This window comes from Corvus kubaryi, unplaced genomic scaffold (assembly GCF_017639235.1).
Source record: "Corvus kubaryi isolate FWS band 111438036 unplaced genomic scaffold, C.kubaryi_AGA036_p1.0 37334, whole genome shotgun sequence".
Classification (NCBI taxonomy): domain Eukaryota; kingdom Metazoa; phylum Chordata; class Aves; order Passeriformes; family Corvidae; genus Corvus; species Corvus kubaryi.
The window spans coordinates 20,392,277-20,409,874 of record NW_024581108.1 but is presented as its reverse complement, the minus strand read 5'-3'; the positions used below and the strand labels follow the sequence as shown (position 1 = coordinate 20,409,874).

Here is a 17,598-nt window from a genome sequence, read left to right as displayed (position 1 = left end):
CCCCAAACCCACAACATTTAAATTCTCAGCACACAGCTGCTGCAGCCTTTCAGCCTACTGTAACAAAAATATACCCTGGAAATTAGATGGTCTAATTAAGGTGAACATGAGAAGTTTCTTGAAGATGCATTATTAAAATGCTGCTGTGGTTGGTTATTCCTATTTAACTTTCTATCCTACTGAATCTAGTCTTTCTTTCACACAGTGTAGGTCAAGCACGGGCAACCACAACCTCACCTGCACATGCAATAATGCCAAAGCCAGCTCTCATTACTAATGGAGAGGTGTTGCCTAAGCCAGTTCCAGCACAAAGCCGCCCACTCAAGGACACCAGTGGTCAGACTGATTTTCTCTAAAAAAAACCGGGTGAAACCCAGCCAAACCCAGCTGTGGCCTATTCACAAAGCCCCACAAAGCTGGGGCAGCAGCACAGGGGCCAAGCAGTGGAGCCAGGGCTCCCCTCACCTTTCCTGGGCTGGTTGTGGATGCTGATGGCCTGTGTCTGGTAGTTGCCATCATCGTTCTGCACACACACCAGATGCGAGTCTGCCTTCTCGTTGAAACATGCTCCCCCTGCCAGCACATGCTCGTTGGATTTGTTCATGGCTTTCATCATCTGCAAACACAAAGGTTTAGCATTTCTGCCCAGTTCATCAAGCACTTCCATAAATAGGTGGTTCTTGGAGCAGTTTAATCAGAAGCTTCTCAAGTTCTCATATTGCGGGTCAGGTTTTAGCACTCAGAACCATAAACTGCTTTTGAGAAGAGGGTTCAGGTCTTTTACTGCCTGGATGCTTTAAAGTGCCATCTTTTGTGCAATTAAAATAAATGGTATAAGGGATAGCTGAGCTACAGAAGTTGCAAAAGCTGTTATCTCTACCTGGTTTTAAAAATACACAGGAAAATACCATTATGAAAACCCTGGGAGGAAATACTTGGCCTGTTTAGGCAACTACAGTTTTTTATGACATAATTCATAAATGCCCCTCCACAGCCACATGAGTGCTCAGACTGGGGCCATTTCATCCTGTTCTGCCACAACCAGACACCAAAACTTTAATGCCTCTGTGCTTCATCTGCATGAGCTGCTGAAACTGGGATCAATGTTCCCAATTTAAGACTTTTTAAAAAGATCCGAATCACAGACATCCAAAAGAATTTTCTTTCTCTGCAAAGGAGGCCTCCAGAAAGGATCAAAAAAAGTTTGTGACACATCTGCCCTTCAGTTCTGCTGACTATCATCTAACATACACTGAGTTACATGCCTTGATTATATAGTTTCTTTTCTTCTCTTCACTATTCGTCTTTGTGGAGGCTCAGACTCGGTGATTTTTGATCCAAAAGAAAACTGAGGGAGTCACCCAACTCAGGAATTTGTTCCAAACACGAAAATGACATGTTTGCTTAAAATAAAAGAAGTCAAATTAAATGACACAAATCCCCCCGCAGTGAAAACCCAGAAAAATGCGGAATTATTTGACATCTCCTAACAGCACTCACACTCCCACCTCTGCTTCCTGGAGCTGCTAAGCATGCAGGCTACACACAACACATTTGTCTCTCTCAGGCCGACGTAAAACCTTAATTACAGTGTCAGGAACATTAACTGATGCTCACTATTGACAAGTGTGCACAGGTGTAATGTTTGGGGAGGAAACTTAATTAAGATTTTGCATCAGACAACAGTGTCTTTCATTATCCAGTTGATCATGTCGTGCTCCAGAAATTGGATTTTAGCTCCAGAACAGGCACCTTTGTGGAGCCCAGCAGTTGACTTCAGCACAACAAGAAACAACTGGATGTGGCAACTGCTTGGTTAGAAGGCACATTATTAAGAAATCAGTCACCTTTGCTGAAGGACTAAACAGGCAACTAGAGACCTCTAAGCTGTAGAAAATTTAAATAATTTTGAAGACAAAAATATGTAATAGAAAACTATATATTAATGTGTGATTTGTTAATCACAGGCCAAATTCTCCCCATTTAGTACATGCATGAGATTTAAAATGAGTTTGAGTTTTTCTCCACAGTTTGAGTAACAGTCTTTTCTAATTAAACGCTGCTGTGCATGGAGAAAAAAAGTAAAGGTCTTGTGGTGTAATTCATCTTGAGACTGGCTCAGGTGGTTAGAGCAGGGTGCTGATAACACCAAGGTCATGGGTTTGCTCCCTGTATGGGCCATTCACTTAACAGTTGGACTCATTGATCCTTGTGGGTCCCTTCCAGCTCAGACTATTCTGTGAATCTGTGAATCTTAATTCAAAGTAAACTCACAAAAAATTTCTATTAATTCAACTTTTCAAATGAATCACAAGCAATACATTAAATAAATACCACTTTCTCCATTTAAAAAGTTGAATCCTTGCATCACACTGGGAAGAGAACCCAAGCACAATACAGAGGTTTTGCTACGTCCCTGACACAGGAATTCCCTCTCAGTCCTGCTCAGTTCACGTCTGGCACAAGTGCAGCTGACACCTTGCAAACACCAGGCACAGCTGACACTGAACTGCATCATCTGTGCTATTCCAGACTGAATTCATTCAAACCTCACTGACCTCTTCCATTCTGGCACAACTGCATCAAAAATTAAAGCACCTTTTAACAGACCCTTTATCTTCTGGCTTCATCAATTTCATCTTTTTCAAACCTCATGAAAGAACACTTTTTTTTCAATGAATTTCTTTTTTCTCACTTATTTTACTCAAATGCTTCTTGCAGGGAAATTCCCTCTTGAGATAAAGCTGCGTTCTGCTCTGGCCTTACAAGAACTTTTACAAAAACAATTCTGCTCAGGAGGTTTGCTGTCACCCCAACTCTGACAGGTTTCAAACTAGCAAGGTACCGCCTTTCTCTTCAGACAGAACACAAAATCAATCCCCTTCTCCACTGTTCCCTTTTATTACTGTTCAAATACCTCCTCCCCCAGCTTTCTCTAGTTAGCAGCACTAACTCCTACAGATGCTGACTGATTTTCTCACACCAGAAATTAAGTATAAAATTTCAATGTTGAGGAAACTTTTACATAAAATAATCAGCAATCCAACAAATACTATGAAATGCTTTGAGTGGGAACACACAATAGATGAGAAAAGCTAGTGCATTTTTTCTTCCTAGTTTACCTTGAGTGTAAAGTTTGTCAACTTGCTCAAATCAAACATATGACACTTTATGTAAACAGTTCAAAAACCTAAAGAAAAAGAGCTTAAGAGTTTCATTAATACTAAATGGAACTGCATTCTTCCTGTGCAGCCAGGCTCATTCACTTCCAAAAGCTGTGTGCATCATGCAGTTACTATTTGCTTTTGAGGCATTTTTCCCTAGTGGCAGTGAATAAAATAAAAATTCCTTTAGATCCCAGGTACTCCAATCAGAAAGCAACTGCACACAAATGTATGTATTATAAACACTACCTCATTATATCTGTTGCTAGGTATTTTGATGCTGGTTTTTCTGACTTCCATATCAACCACTAAACCTTGGACCACAGGCAGTGTGTACTGGTAGTTTCTGAAGTCCTGGTAATTAAAACAAGATTTTAAGTTAGGGACGATGATCATCATTAACATTGTAGGTTTCATAACTATCCTGGTGACTACTACTTAGCCCATTCAAATGATTGTTAACAGTGACTGGAAGGCAGGGAGGGACAGAGACACCACAGTGTGTAACCCATGTAATTGCAATACACAAATGAAAAAACATCATTGTTACTGTTAGTCATTTCACACATTTTCTTACATCAAAACTAATGTTCTCCAGCCTTGAATATCATCACTGTATGTAAGAAAATTTGCTCTCTGTGTTCTGTTACATTACTAGATGGAGTTATTAGTTTTTCTAGCAGTGAGATTAAGTTATGCATCAAAGAGAATTTCCTATATTCAAAATATTTGCTAAGTAGGAAGAGATAATAACATCTCTTCAGTCAGAGCGCTGTGTAATCAGAGAGCTGTGACTGCACACTGTGGTGACCCAGCACTTCTGAAGAAGCAATCTAAGCAAATAATGCACTTATTTCAAGATCCAAACATCCTCCAGCAGCCAGGTTTAGGATGTTGATTTGGGTACCTTGTTACAATTCACTGTGTTGTTGAAAGCTAACACCTACTCTCAGTAAAAGCAGGTAAATTCACCACTACTTCCTCTTGCATCTCCTAAACCTTCCAGCTACTACATGCACCTGGAACCCCTATCTCCCCACATGGATCCACTCACACCAGTGGAATGTACAAATTCCACCACAGACTTACTGCAAGGAGGTTCATGATCGTGTGTCCAGTCTCTCCAAACAAAGGCTTACGGAATCTGACACTAAAAAGTGGGCATGGGTAAACTAGAATAAAACAGAACAGGTCAGATGGAAATTTACGTACTCAGACTCTGCAAAACCAGCCCTAAATACCATTTTCTCAGTTTAATGTGGCAAGCAGCAGCGAAAGAAGAGACTGGGATGACTGGAATTTAAAAAGCAAAAGGGCAGAAGGGTTTAACATTATAATGCACCTTGGACGTGTGTCAGGGCTGCTTGCCCACCATGCTAGAAACAAGAATAATTATGGGGAAAGCTTACAGGTGCCACACTGCAGGACTGAACTGAGTGACCTGGGCCCTGATGGCAAAGATGACCTTTCTAAATGCTTTTTTCAGGCTACTTCTTGGAAATGGCTTCTATTTTTGTACAACCATCCTGCTGCTCTCCACTACAGCATCATCAGTCTTTCAGTTCTGTGGCTGACACATGACATTCAAGTGATAATCCAGATTATTTTATTTCCTGTTTTCATTACTTCATGAGAGTGTGGCAAACTCTATAGGGGTATGTCAAAAACAATTTAAAGGACATTTATGGTATGCCAGTGATGTAAAATATCTGCATTCCTTGGCTGACTTATCCATACCTCTAAAACATCTGTGATGCAATTCCGAGTGCAGGGCATGGATCTGGCTGCATTACATTATGTTGCAGCAGAAGCCTGGAACATGACTCATGCACTGGTACATAATGCCAAGGTTTCCCAAACACATGTTTGAAGGAGGATTCCTAAACTATCCTCAGGCAAACACTCAGCCTGATTTCCCCAAATGCCACACTCCCAGCTCCCAGGGTGGTCAGAAGGAGCTGCAAAGTGCTCAGCATCGTGTGAACAACATGAGGATTTCCTGATGGAAATCAGCTCCAGCCTCTGCACACTGATTTGATACCTGAAAGCACCACACGGCAACCAACCCGTGCACAGTGCCCTGAAGCACCAACAAGGGCTGAATTTCCTGTGCCTGCCACCCTGGTTTCAAGCAGCAGCTCAGCTACATCCCAGATGCACCAAATTCCCTGAGCCTGAGCTGTTGGGCTGATCTGTGGATGCTCAGCAGATGTTTTCTGCACATCCAGCAACCCCCAGCGCCTCCTGCATCTGATCTGCACAGCCAGCAGCACTGGCTGGATTCTGATGTTCCACCAGCAAAGAGGATGGAAGGAAACCCAAGACACAAAAGCAGCACCTTCCAGGGAAAAACTGAGGCAGTGCCCTGCAGTCACAACTGGCACAGCTCAAGGGAGTATGTCTAAATCCAAACCACAGCTGTAGGAATGATGCAAAGCCCGGCTTCTCAATATATCAGAGCAGGTACTTTTGTTTGTCACTATCAAAACACTTCTTTCTTTGCTCAAAAACAGATGTCACATCCAAAATATGAGCATTTTTGTTTGTTTTTCTAAATACTGATGGGAATAAATGCACTACTTAAAAAATGCCCACAGATACACACAAAAACCTACACACCTTTAACACGAATGTTTCTTTGGACAGGTTTAGCCTTCAGCCCTCATCCTCAGAAGGCAAATTATGAGGATTTTATTTTTCTCCTCCAGCAACATACATATTTTGTGGAAAACTTCCAATGTTCTCAAAACTTTAAAAGTTAGAGACAAATCTCTGTACAGCATATTATAAAACTTATTTTGTTAAAATGTTCTGAAAAATTCTGGAAAAAATTATCAACAGACCATTTTCACAGTAATTTAGATTAATGAGATCTGCCAATTAAAACTGCAGATGTGTAAGACATACAATTTTTGGCCCGTCATGGTGGACAAACTGCCAATAATACCTTTGCTCCAGCAATGGTAAATGTCTTTTGAAAGTTATTTTATCTTAACTTTATGCTAATTTCATGCTAACTGCTAAGTTTTTGTTACATTAAACATTCTCTCCAGCCTATTTATTATTAGTTGCAACTGAATTTTTGCAACAAACTGTCCAAGTTTGTTGCCCCTGCACACATATTGTTACTCTCTGGAAAATGAAGCTAAAAGCAAATGCTCTTTCATTTCAGCATGGAAAGAGCTTAGCATCTCAAAGGCTCTCCCATGTGCTAACTACACCAGCTAATCAAACTTGTTCTGCACAGAACTCTCAGGTCACTAAAGGGATACAAACAGCTGCTCAGAACTAGACTTTTCTCCACAAACACCTCCCTGGACCCAGCAGAGTTGTAAGAAGGCTGTAGGTCACATCAGTGCTGCACTGTGGCTCTGACACACAGCTTTTCCTTGCCTGTTTGAGCCTGGGAGGCTCTGACAGGTAACAATCCATGGCTGGGATTCTCTAAAGCAGAATCCACCCATCCCCTGCAGAAGTTACTCCAACAGTGCCTGCTACTCACGCCTGTATTCAGCTCCGAGTCTCAGCATCAGCCTGATGGGGAACACTTTAGCCCAGGGAGTCTCCCACTTCTGGATGAGGATACCAAACAAGTACGGTGGGGTTGGGAGCACCAGGTCTTGCAGGGACTGATACGTAGCTGCAACGTACAAGAACCCTCCGTGTTCTTTGCTTCCAAGGAAGCTCTGGCTGAAAAAGGAGTGTCCCAGGTTGCCAACAATGTTACCTATGGGAAAAAAAAAAAAACAGTTCATTACTTCACTAGATTGAGAGCTGTATCAAGACTGTCAGGACTTTTTCAGAAGGGAAAAAAAAACTGCATTAAATTCACTTTGCTCCCTGAAGCATTAATGTGTATTAACCACATCTGAAACAATGATTTGCTGCACACAGGGGCTCAGGTTACCTCCTGTGCAAAATTGCTTCAACCCAGCCTTGAACACTTCCAGGGATGGGGCAGCCACAGCTTCTCTGGGCAGGCAACCTGTGCCAGGGCCTCACCACCCTTACAGGATACCACAGGAGAGCTCGGGCCAGAATTGCTGCTAAGGTGGTACCTGAAGCCTCCTCCTGGCACTACAGAAACACCCACACAAAGCCTGTTTTCAGTGCCTTGCAGATATTCAAGGCGCTTCCAGTGCAGAAACTGCTGCTGATTGAACTAAACTCTTAGCTTCAGCTGCAATTTAAGGAGAGATGTGCACCTGGTCAAACAATTAATGTCCACTGGTTGTCCTTCCATTTAGGCAAACCACTGGGGTGCCTGCTCAGATATGTATTGAAGATATGGGTCATATCAAGAATTACACAAAAGACTGTTTATTTCATTAGTACACTTAATGTAAAATGCAACTGAGAGAGACACAGGGGAGAAACATCACTAATTTTTATTCACATTTTTACTCTTTGATGCTTCTGATTTCCAAAAATGTTTACACTCAAATGGCTGAATGAATCTGAATGTTGATTAGGTTATTATAGCATCCAACACAGCATTTAACATCGAAGCAAAGAACCATGGTGTGATTCCTTTTATCAAATGACAACAACAGCATGCAAATAATGTACAGAACAGCTGATCACAATTCTCCATAGGAAGATGTGAATATTAATAGTGCTGATTTGCTCTCAAACAAAAAGACAGTTTCGAAGAGCATGGTGTGCTTGATCACACCACTCATGAGGAATTGCATGGGATTGAGGTACTCATGCAGACCTCCTGGGCTTCTGGAGCAAGCCCAGGCTTTCCCACCTGCAGACAGAGACTGCTAAGTAGCAGTTTCTGCTCTTTCTCCACCACCTCATAACAGAATGTTTGTATCTGAACTGAAGGTAGTGATGTGCATGTCTCCATCTGCACATCCACTGGACACTACCTGGAGAGTTTCTTCCATTTACACACACGAGACACACACAGACCAGTGCCAGGTTTTAAATAAGTAAAAATATGAGTTGCAGAAGTGATACTTGGACATCCTCAGTAATACAAGTTATGAGAATAACACAGCTATTCCAGCCCTCCCCCTTGAGATGTGGCCATGCTACTTTGCACCCCTCCACGCTGGCACAATCACCACTGAGTATTGTCCATCACATGACCTTGGGTCCTCCAGCTTTAGATACAGTGACTGGCAGGTCTGTAAGCAAAAGGCTCCTTTAATACTCCAACTAACAAATAAGCTCAGGGGTTCTCTTGTTTCTCAAACTTGAGGGCCCCTTAGTGGATTTTTTTTTTCCTGTACCCACACAGTGCTGCACAAAGTAAATTCTCAAGTTCCCTGTTAGAAAGTGACAGCTTTGGCAGGACAGGCAATCCGTAGCAGGGTGGGGCTCATTCAAAAGTTGCCACTGTCTTGCGAAGCCAACCTGTAATTTTACAGATATAAACAAAGCTGACATGATCACCCAGATCAAACTCCAGAACTCTTAGAGTGGCTACAACTTCTCAGCTAAGCATACTTGATGAAAAGTAGCTACTGGTCAAACTACCATGAATAACAGAGCCACATCAAATGTCAGCTGCCGAGAATCCCTGCTCCTGCCCATGTGCAAATGCATGTCTGTCAGCTGTGCTGTGACACTATTGCCTGCTCAGTGACTATGCTATGACAATGCACCAACTTGGGCGTCCTGCTAGTGAGTGCAAACCAGTGTATCCACTGGTGTTCATGAGAAAGATTTTCACTTATCTAAAATAGCTGCTGGCACTCGTTTGCTTTTGCAGTTCCCACCTACCCTCACTAATCGCCTCTTCTTCATTTATACTTCCTTTTCCCTTCCCATCTGTTCTTACCCAAATAGAGCTACAGGCCTGATAATAAAATTACTTGGTGAGGTTCTCAGTTCCAACAACATGACCATAATAATCCTTTTTACCCTTCAAGTGTATGACGTGTATGAATTGCCAAACTGCACTGAATTCTGCCCCCTTTTCTGTGTATTTTCTGTGTGCAAGAGGCTAGCCAAAGTGCAGCTGTACAATCCCGTAAGGATCTGAGACGTGTGGCACTGCCCACTGGAATGACAAAGCAATCAGACATTTCCTCTTGAGACTGGTGCCAAGTGCTGCAGCAGAAGGGGATGACTACTTATTTTTTCCGTTTCAGGAGATGGAGCTTCAAGGCTCACACGCCTGGGATGCCTTAATAAGAATTTTTCAGCCAACAGAAACATGGAAAAAACCCGTAGAGTGGAATCTGCAACTCAGCTGTTCAGCCCTTTCCTTCCATAAGCCACAGCATTATAAATTACTCCTTCTGACACAAGCAGCTCGCACAGTGCAAGCTCCAAGAGGCTGCCACTACTTTAAGAGGACAAATTATTGGGATTAGGTAGTTGTGCTGGAATTCGTTATTTATAACAGTGTAAGAGCCTGGATGTGGACAGCATGGGAAGAAGCAAGTGTTTTCCTACACACTTCTTTAGTGCCCTTTTCAGTCAGCAAAACCAAGTCAAAAAGCCTCTTTGGGCTTGTCCCACAAACATTTCTGCACTGAGCAGGGGTTGTCAGCCTTTCCTGCCCTGTCTCTGAAGGTGGTCCCAAGCCAAGGCCCCACTGAGAAGTTGCTATTACCAGCCTGACATCGTCAAACCCAACCCACTGCACCATTACACATTTTAAGCACAGAACTGTTTCAGAGGCTTGTAGAGAAAGTGTAGGCGTCAGAAAAACCTTCAAAAATAACTATCCTTTGCAAAAGCATGTAATTTAATTTAAAACATACCACAGCTTCCTTTCTAATGAGGCAATCTCAGAGTGAACAGAAAGGTGCCTTTCCATGTATTAAGTTCCAGCACCTGACATCACACAATTGACATTATTTAGGAAGTGCTTTAAGTGTGCATGACGCATCTAAAGCAGTTCTGCAGGAGGTCAGTACTTATTCTCTTCTCAGTTATACTGGGTTATCCTTGACTTTAAATCTTAAGCATCTCTACAAAGCTCTCTAGACAAAAAAGATGCTTTTATCCATTGATGTCGTGATCCATGGTGTTTTGAATTCTTCACTTGTATCAGATATCTTTCTGCAGTGAACAATGTGCTTTGTATAGCAGTTTGGCAATCCCTTCTGGACTCAAAACAGTCTATACCAGGAAAGGTAAAGGGAGAAAAAAAAAAGATTCCTGCATTTGTTTATTGCTCTCAATATGTGGGGAAGCCACATGAAGGTACTTTTACCAAAAAGCAGTGAGGTTAAATTCTTAATGTATATTTCCTATCTTTTGCTTAAAGCCAGGTCAAAAAAAAGGTATTGGCTCAGGGAAAGCATTTTTATGTGGCTTGGGGAAGTCAGCTGCATCCATCCACCCTCATTCCTCTGCTGTCCATAACAGCCAAGAACTGCCATGTACCAAACACTGCTGGCATCCCGAAAACCCCAGCACCCCAGTCCTGCAGCAAGAGATGCAAAGCAATATTTACCTGTGAAAAATCCTGCCAGATGGATTTTCTTCAAGAGCAAATGAGCACATTTTCTTTGGAAAAGGAACACAAACCCAGTCACTCCAAGAGCCACAAAGAGCCACAGAAGAGTCAAGACCATGAATGTACCTTGCTGGCACAACACATCTGTAGCAGATGCCAACACTGAGAAAAACCATATGAACTCCACATTCAAAGTTCTGGCCATGGTCACCATCTCTTTATTGAAAGACATCAGAGAGTAATTTGGAAAGAACTTATTCCTATTGCCAAGGGCCATAATGCTTTGCTTATTATCAGCGAGAGCAGCAGCTGCCAGCATCCAAAACTTTCTCAGGCTACTCTGTGGCAGTCTACCAAACATCACTCACACACCTCATATGAAGTTTGATTTAGTCTCCACCTTTCCACAGACCAGCTGTAGGGGTGTATTACTCAGTGAAGCTGTTCTCTGTTCAGAACATCTACATAGGCTTCTTTACTGATCTACTGTTAACTACTACCATATTTAATTAAAACCAGGCTGGGTAAAAAATACACCAACTGTGTCTGGGATAGATCCACCCTCACAAGGAATATCTCCAAAAAACTGGGTGTCCACAAAGCCATTTCAGGCAGTTGCCAGATTTACATTTCCACTACAAAAGTAACAGTAGCATTTATTGTCTTCCACCACAGAGCTGATGCACATGGGCATCTCTGGCAGCACTACATTAACACATCCAACTGCCTCAAAGTACTCATTCATACAGACAGAAGTTCTCATTTTCCCATTCACTGCCAGGCTTATAGCCAACAGACAGGGATAATCATGGGATTACTACTACAGCAGTACAACTACTACAACCACAACAGAAATCATTAGCTTCCAATTTCAAAACAAGAAAAGCAACACAGCAGGGAGCTTGATGACAGAGGGACCAGAGGAAAAATAAAGGGACAAAAAGTGAGCAGCAACGAATACTTGCCTTAACTGACAACTTTATTTTTTTATAACTCGCATGCATACAGCCTAGAGTGAAAAATGACATTTTTCCTTCAAAATCTCTCTGGCAGCCACCCTGACAGAGCCACCCTGTAAATGACACCCAGCACAGAGGGCAGGACTCAGCCTCCAGAACAAGTTATCCCTTCAGGAAAGTAGAAACATCTGGGAAGAGGCATAAGCACATTAAAGTTTGTGCTTCTAGGCTTGAGCATAGAATTCAGACTCCTAAATTCATGTGACTCATGAAGAAATAATTTGCTATAGATTGGGCTTTAATCAAACAAACAAAAGGGGATGCTGTGTTTTTCAGATGAAAACAAATCCAAGAAACCTAAAATCACTTCAAAGCAAAATCAACATCGCTAAAAGTAATTCTTGTTTCCATTCCAATAAAAAGTACCGTATGTGCCTTTTTATTTTATTACTGTTTTGATGAAAACGTATACTAAAGGAAATAAATAAAAAACATCCTCAGAATTTATTTCAGTTCCTGATAAAGAATAAATTTAAGACAGTGTATTATATAATGAGAAATGAAATGGTGAGACAGGCTTTTAAATAGTCTCTAAATTCTGCTGGGAATTCTTGTTTGCTCTAAATGTCCATCATCTCATTGCCAGGAGAGGTGCAGTACCTCTGAAATGAACAGCTTGGAAAGCACAGCTCCACCTACAAGAGCAGGAAAACTGCTCACCACTTCCAAGGGATTACAGACACCAAACTGAAACCCCAACAGCATCACCTCCTCTCTGCCTGAAGAACGTTTAAAGCAGCCAGAGGTACAAATATGCTAACAGATCCTTCTGCCTCTCAAACAACGTGTGCCTTGGAAAGGAAAAAAGGATGGATATGGAGAGAGCATTCCATAGTGCTTTGGGAGTTTATCAAGGTGCTCTGTCTACAAAACCTGCAGGCATTATCCAGTAACTGAAGGTGTCTGTCTACTCATCCTTCATGTCTGAAACACAACACACAGCAGATCCTAACAAAAGAAAACACACTGTGGAGTTCTTTAACACTGACATTTGGTTTCTGATTAAGAATTGTACAATAGTAAGCAGCTCTTTGCACCAGTGGAATTGTAGGATATCAAATTACTACCACTACAGTACTAAAAAAAGAATTCCAAATACATTATGTAGGAGTTATAAATTATGTATTTCTGTAGTGTAATTATACAGAACTTCATAGCAATATACACACCAAGCTGGATTTATATCTGCAATATACATATATACACATTTATATACACATGCTTACCATTTTTCATATCTATCTCCCCCTGAATAACATCATTATAAGACAAAGAATTGCAAATGAATTGAGGTTTAGAAAGGCAGTTGTTTGCCATGCACATAAGATCCATTATGACACGTGATAATAATACATTCTGAACCTAGCAACCTCTCTGGACAAGCTGACCTTTGTTTTATAAAGATATTTTAGGAAACAAATATCTTTCATTATGTTGTTAGAGTACTGGATTCAGTCACTCCAAAGGCATTACGAATGATAAGCAGAACCTCTTGTAAATGTACTTTCAGCATATAACCTTAACGTGATCCAATTTCACCTCTGGAAAACACGCTTTATTTTCTGATCAATGGAACCAAATACTTGCATTCTAAGGTCCAACAATAATACTAGAAGTGGAAGCCTATTTACTTAGCATATGTAAAATGTGCAATGGTTTATATAAAAATCTTGCAATCGAGATACAAAAATTCAAATTTCAGGGATAATTTCTGAAATGCTCTACAGTTCATTCTGGGCACACGTATACCTATATTATTTTAAAATATAAATAGGATCTCCATAATGTGGGAATAGACACAGGTACTATGAGAATCAAACTTCTGAACTACCTGGTCTAGGGATATTGAACATACTATCCTCAAGAATTCTCAAAATTTTCTTTCTAGCTGGAAGATCTTTGGAGCAGCTCCCCAGGTTACCAGCATTTTATTTGGTGAGGTGACTAGAACACTGGATACTAACAATCAACAACTCATCCCCCTATCAGCTTTGATCCTCATTCACTTCTTATATTCTTTTATAAAAAAGAGCCATTTGCTGTGACAAAAATGTATCTGACCCCATATGGTCATCTACTCAGAGCATTTTTAACAGAGAGCATTCTTACCTGCTAAGGCATCCCGGTAAAGTTGCACAAAATGGTTAAAGATATCCTTAGGCAAACATTTCTCATCAGGCAAACACTGCAGGAGAATGACAATCTCCGACTGCCCCACCGCGTGCATGCCTTTCGTGGTGAAACACCAGCACTTCCTGTTCACATCTGCACGGATGGAAACATGCATCAGCAGAGCAGAATTGCAAAAAGGATGACTAAATTTCACTGCAGGAAGACAGCTCTTGCAAGAATCAGTTTTACAGCATGTATTGTTGTGTTATCTGTCACACAGACAAATTACGTCCTACATCTGTTACCGTGAGAGCAAGCACATCCAAAACAAGAGCAGCTCAATAACTCCCAGTTTACAGCTAAGGAAGAGCCAGAGCATTACAGTTCCCAGTCAGATCTTGGGATTAACACCACAGAGCAGACTTTTAGCAGTTTCTCTATTCAAATGAAAGGACAGGATTTAAATGTGAATGAAGGAGCCTGGGAACAGGCCAGGCTGCTGCCTTGTGCGTACCATGATCCTGACAGCTAAAACAGTTTCCAACAGTGGTATCTCTCTTAATATGGAGAGCTGGATGTCAGATGTCTCCATGAGACCTCACTCTGTTGTTCTGCTTCACAGGAATGTTAGTAATGACACATGCTCTGAGCTTCATTTCTTGAGAATACTAAGTTATTGAAATAAAACCTGTGTCTCAATATATTACCTTTTTATACATATGTAAAACATTGTACTGCAATCTAAGAGATGCTGAAAGGTTAATAAACAATTTATTAATACAAAACTGTCCTTCCCAATTTCTCCACCATGTTTCTACCCAGCAGAGATCAGCTGAGGAACTGGCATGAGAAGCCATCTGTCTGCCTCCCCACTCCTCCCTCAGCACAGGTACACACAGGCACAGGACAGAAAGGGACAGAAGAGGTGCACGGTGGAATGGAACCTCTGCATTATTATGGGATCCCATCTGCTTTTTCCAGAATGGGATGACAGGCGAATAAGTGAAGCAACCAAAGGAAAATGGGTGATAAAATACCCTGCCCTATCAAGCTCTACAGGAGACACTAATCTCCAAACCTGAGACTGGAGGCTCTATCAGTCCAGTTTATATTTTCCACACAAAATTATCTGTACTGATACCTAAATGACCAGAACAGGGCCTTTTGCCATTTAACTTAATATGGCTCAGTACAAAGTTTTCAACCTGTACATATTTTCAGATACTATCCTACCAAAGGATAATGCTGCTGTTCCTACTAATAATCTAGATAACATTTCCCCTCTCATAGACCAAGACTTATTTAACAATAAACACTTACAATTTACTATTTTTACCATGGACAGCAAATTAGCATTTAAAACAAATACTAGAGGGTCAGGGCCACCATCCTCCAGCTGCTGCATGACAGAGATCTGAGAAGGTCTCTCTTCCACAGCATAGTCTACAAAAGAAACAAACACAGTGAAACCCATTAATTACTGGTACAGACTCTACTTTAGAATCAGATAACCCAGTTCTAATTCTTTTTACTGTTTTGACCTTTTAGACAAACACTTCTTTAACTATTGCTGGTTTGATGGATCATTTCCTAGGCTGGTATTTTCAAACTTCAATGGAATTTATAAGATAGCCTCTGTACATCCTTTAAAAAGGTGTGGCTCATTTCACAAATCAACTATTTTTCAGTATCAAGTAGAGGAGAAAATTGAAATCAAATTGAGAAATGTGTCACAATGTCAACAATGTCACAATGTCATCCCAAATGACAAAGTTAAGAATTGTTACTTAAATACAGTAAGGCAGAAGGGCATCGGTCCTGGACTACCATGAACAGCTAACACTGGATGGAACAGATCTGTTTTAAAATTAAATGCTGCTCACATATTGGTTTCGACACTATCCAGAAATAAAAGGTTACTTCCAGCTTAACATGAGAAATGCACTGTGTCGGCAAAATATCTAATAGGAATAAAACAACAAAAGAAGAGAAAATAAGTTCATTCCAGGAATGTATTAAAGGATGTCATGAATCAGACTGTGGAAAATAATATCCCATAATCAAATACACATTTTCTAATCTTTTAAAAATTAGTTTTTAATTTTCTGGAGCCTCTTCCATTTGAATCCTCTACAGGAGGACATCACAATGACTAAAAGCTGCACTGTGGGCCAAAATGTGCAATAGTGTTGTTGAATACAGTGCTTGGGGATGCCTCAGACAGAGCCTATGTTCCAACAGAATTTCAGAGAAGGGAAGCATGAATATTCATAAGGCTAATTAAAACCTATCTCTGTGTGAAACACTCCCCACAGTCCGATTAGTGAAGAAATTAGCACATGTTTCTGGACTGCAGTTAATTTTTTGCTTCATGTTTTACTTGTTACAGGAATTTCATGGCAAGGTGGGGCCCTTCCTGGATGCAAATAGGAACCAATTGTGCAAAGGAGTGGCCCAATATTTACCCACAAGTACTTACTGAGAATTCCTTCAAATACTCAGCATGCTGCCAGCATCTTATTTTTAAAATAAACACAGTAGCCATTAGGTTATTGCATCTGGTAAGCATAAAAGCTGGCTGCCAAGTTATACCCTCACCTCCTTTTACTCCAGTGGAGATCAGAATTGGAGGAAGACCATCTTCAGGAATCAGATTCATTGCACTGCCAACAGGACTGCCGACCTGAGTTATATTTCCCGAGAATACAGAGGCATTATCAGTCTACAAGAAGCAAACAACAAGGAAGGACAACATTAAAACAGTAATAATGATAAAAATGTAGGAGCTGGCTGGCTAAATTATTATAGATGTAGCTGAAGGAGTCTGTGTCTGCTGGAGAAACAGAAGCACCAAGTAATTTGGCTCTGTAACAATAGATGATCATGTGATGACTCCTATATGTGAACTATTGCTAGAAAGTCTGCTTAAAGCCTGTACCTCCCTTCTCTAACACCACAGATACCCATTTCTTCACAAAATCCTAATGCGCCTATGCCCATTCGAACTTTTTGCAGTCTCAATTCCACTTACATGGAGTATGGTGGACTTCACTGTTAGATTTTGGCTGCACTTTCCTGCATACAGAATTTTGTGACAGAGTATTCTTCTGATCCACACTATGGCAATCTTATTGTTTCAAACTCCTTACTGACCATGATTCACCTTTTGTAAAGCATGTGTTACACAAATATCCTTCACACACCAGCTGTACAGCCAAACAGTTGGAAGCCACGCAGACAACAAACATTCTTAGTGATCTGCTCCAAAAATCCTCATTTCATTTTAAAAAATACGGTTGTTTCAGCACTCTGCAAACATTCAAATAAGGACAACACTTGCTATGCAACATACTAAGACAAGCCTGAGCAGATTTCCTACATCAGTCTTACTGCAGTCACCACAGCAACTCACACACCACTCAACTGAGGCAAACACGGGATTTTGAGTACCAAACACTCCCTTACTTCTGCTGATAAAGTGTTGTTGGCCATGGGCTTTGATGGATCATGAGACACTGCTAAGGTTCCTGTGGAAGTTGTCCCAGCCACTGTCAGCTTTGCTGCATCAGCAACTTCTCCATTGGGTAGTATCCCATCAGCAAACCAAACACGCCTTTGTTCTCTAGGCTGAGCCACTGGAGAGAACATAAAAAACCAGCATTTGAGATCTCACAGCAACACTGGCTAGAAAATTGGAAAATCTGAGTATAAAACAGCAAAATGGAAAAAATAAAAATGCGCATTGGAAGGAACCTAAGACATCATCACCTACTGCATTCCCTATGGCAGCATCCTGTACAGACACAACCACTGAGAACAGTTTACATGTCCTGAAAAACCTGATATCCCTGCTGAGGGCAGGAATAGCACAACTGGC

The 17,598-nt window shown here is 41.1% G+C and overlaps 1 protein-coding gene across 5 annotated transcripts in view; it reads right to left on the bottom strand.

Annotated features, from left to right (window-relative positions):
- ZFYVE9 (zinc finger FYVE-type containing 9) overlaps positions 1–17,598 on the bottom strand; it is a 56,537-nt gene that overhangs the window by 5,322 nt on the left and 33,617 nt on the right. For all 5 annotated transcript variants that reach the window (XM_042030694.1, XM_042030693.1, XM_042030695.1 and 2 more), the window contains 8 exons: positions 17,187–17,356; positions 16,320–16,443; positions 15,042–15,164; positions 13,719–13,874; positions 6,667–6,891; positions 4,254–4,336; positions 3,414–3,518; positions 466–616 (listed from right to left, as the gene is read on the bottom strand). In XM_042030694.1, the coding sequence (XP_041886628.1) occupies positions 466–616; positions 3,414–3,518; positions 4,254–4,336; positions 6,667–6,891; positions 13,719–13,874; positions 15,042–15,164; positions 16,320–16,443; positions 17,187–17,356 (1,137 nt within the window). The remainder of the gene's footprint in view (positions 1–465; positions 617–3,413; positions 3,519–4,253; positions 4,337–6,666; positions 6,892–13,718; positions 13,875–15,041; positions 15,165–16,319; positions 16,444–17,186; positions 17,357–17,598) is intronic.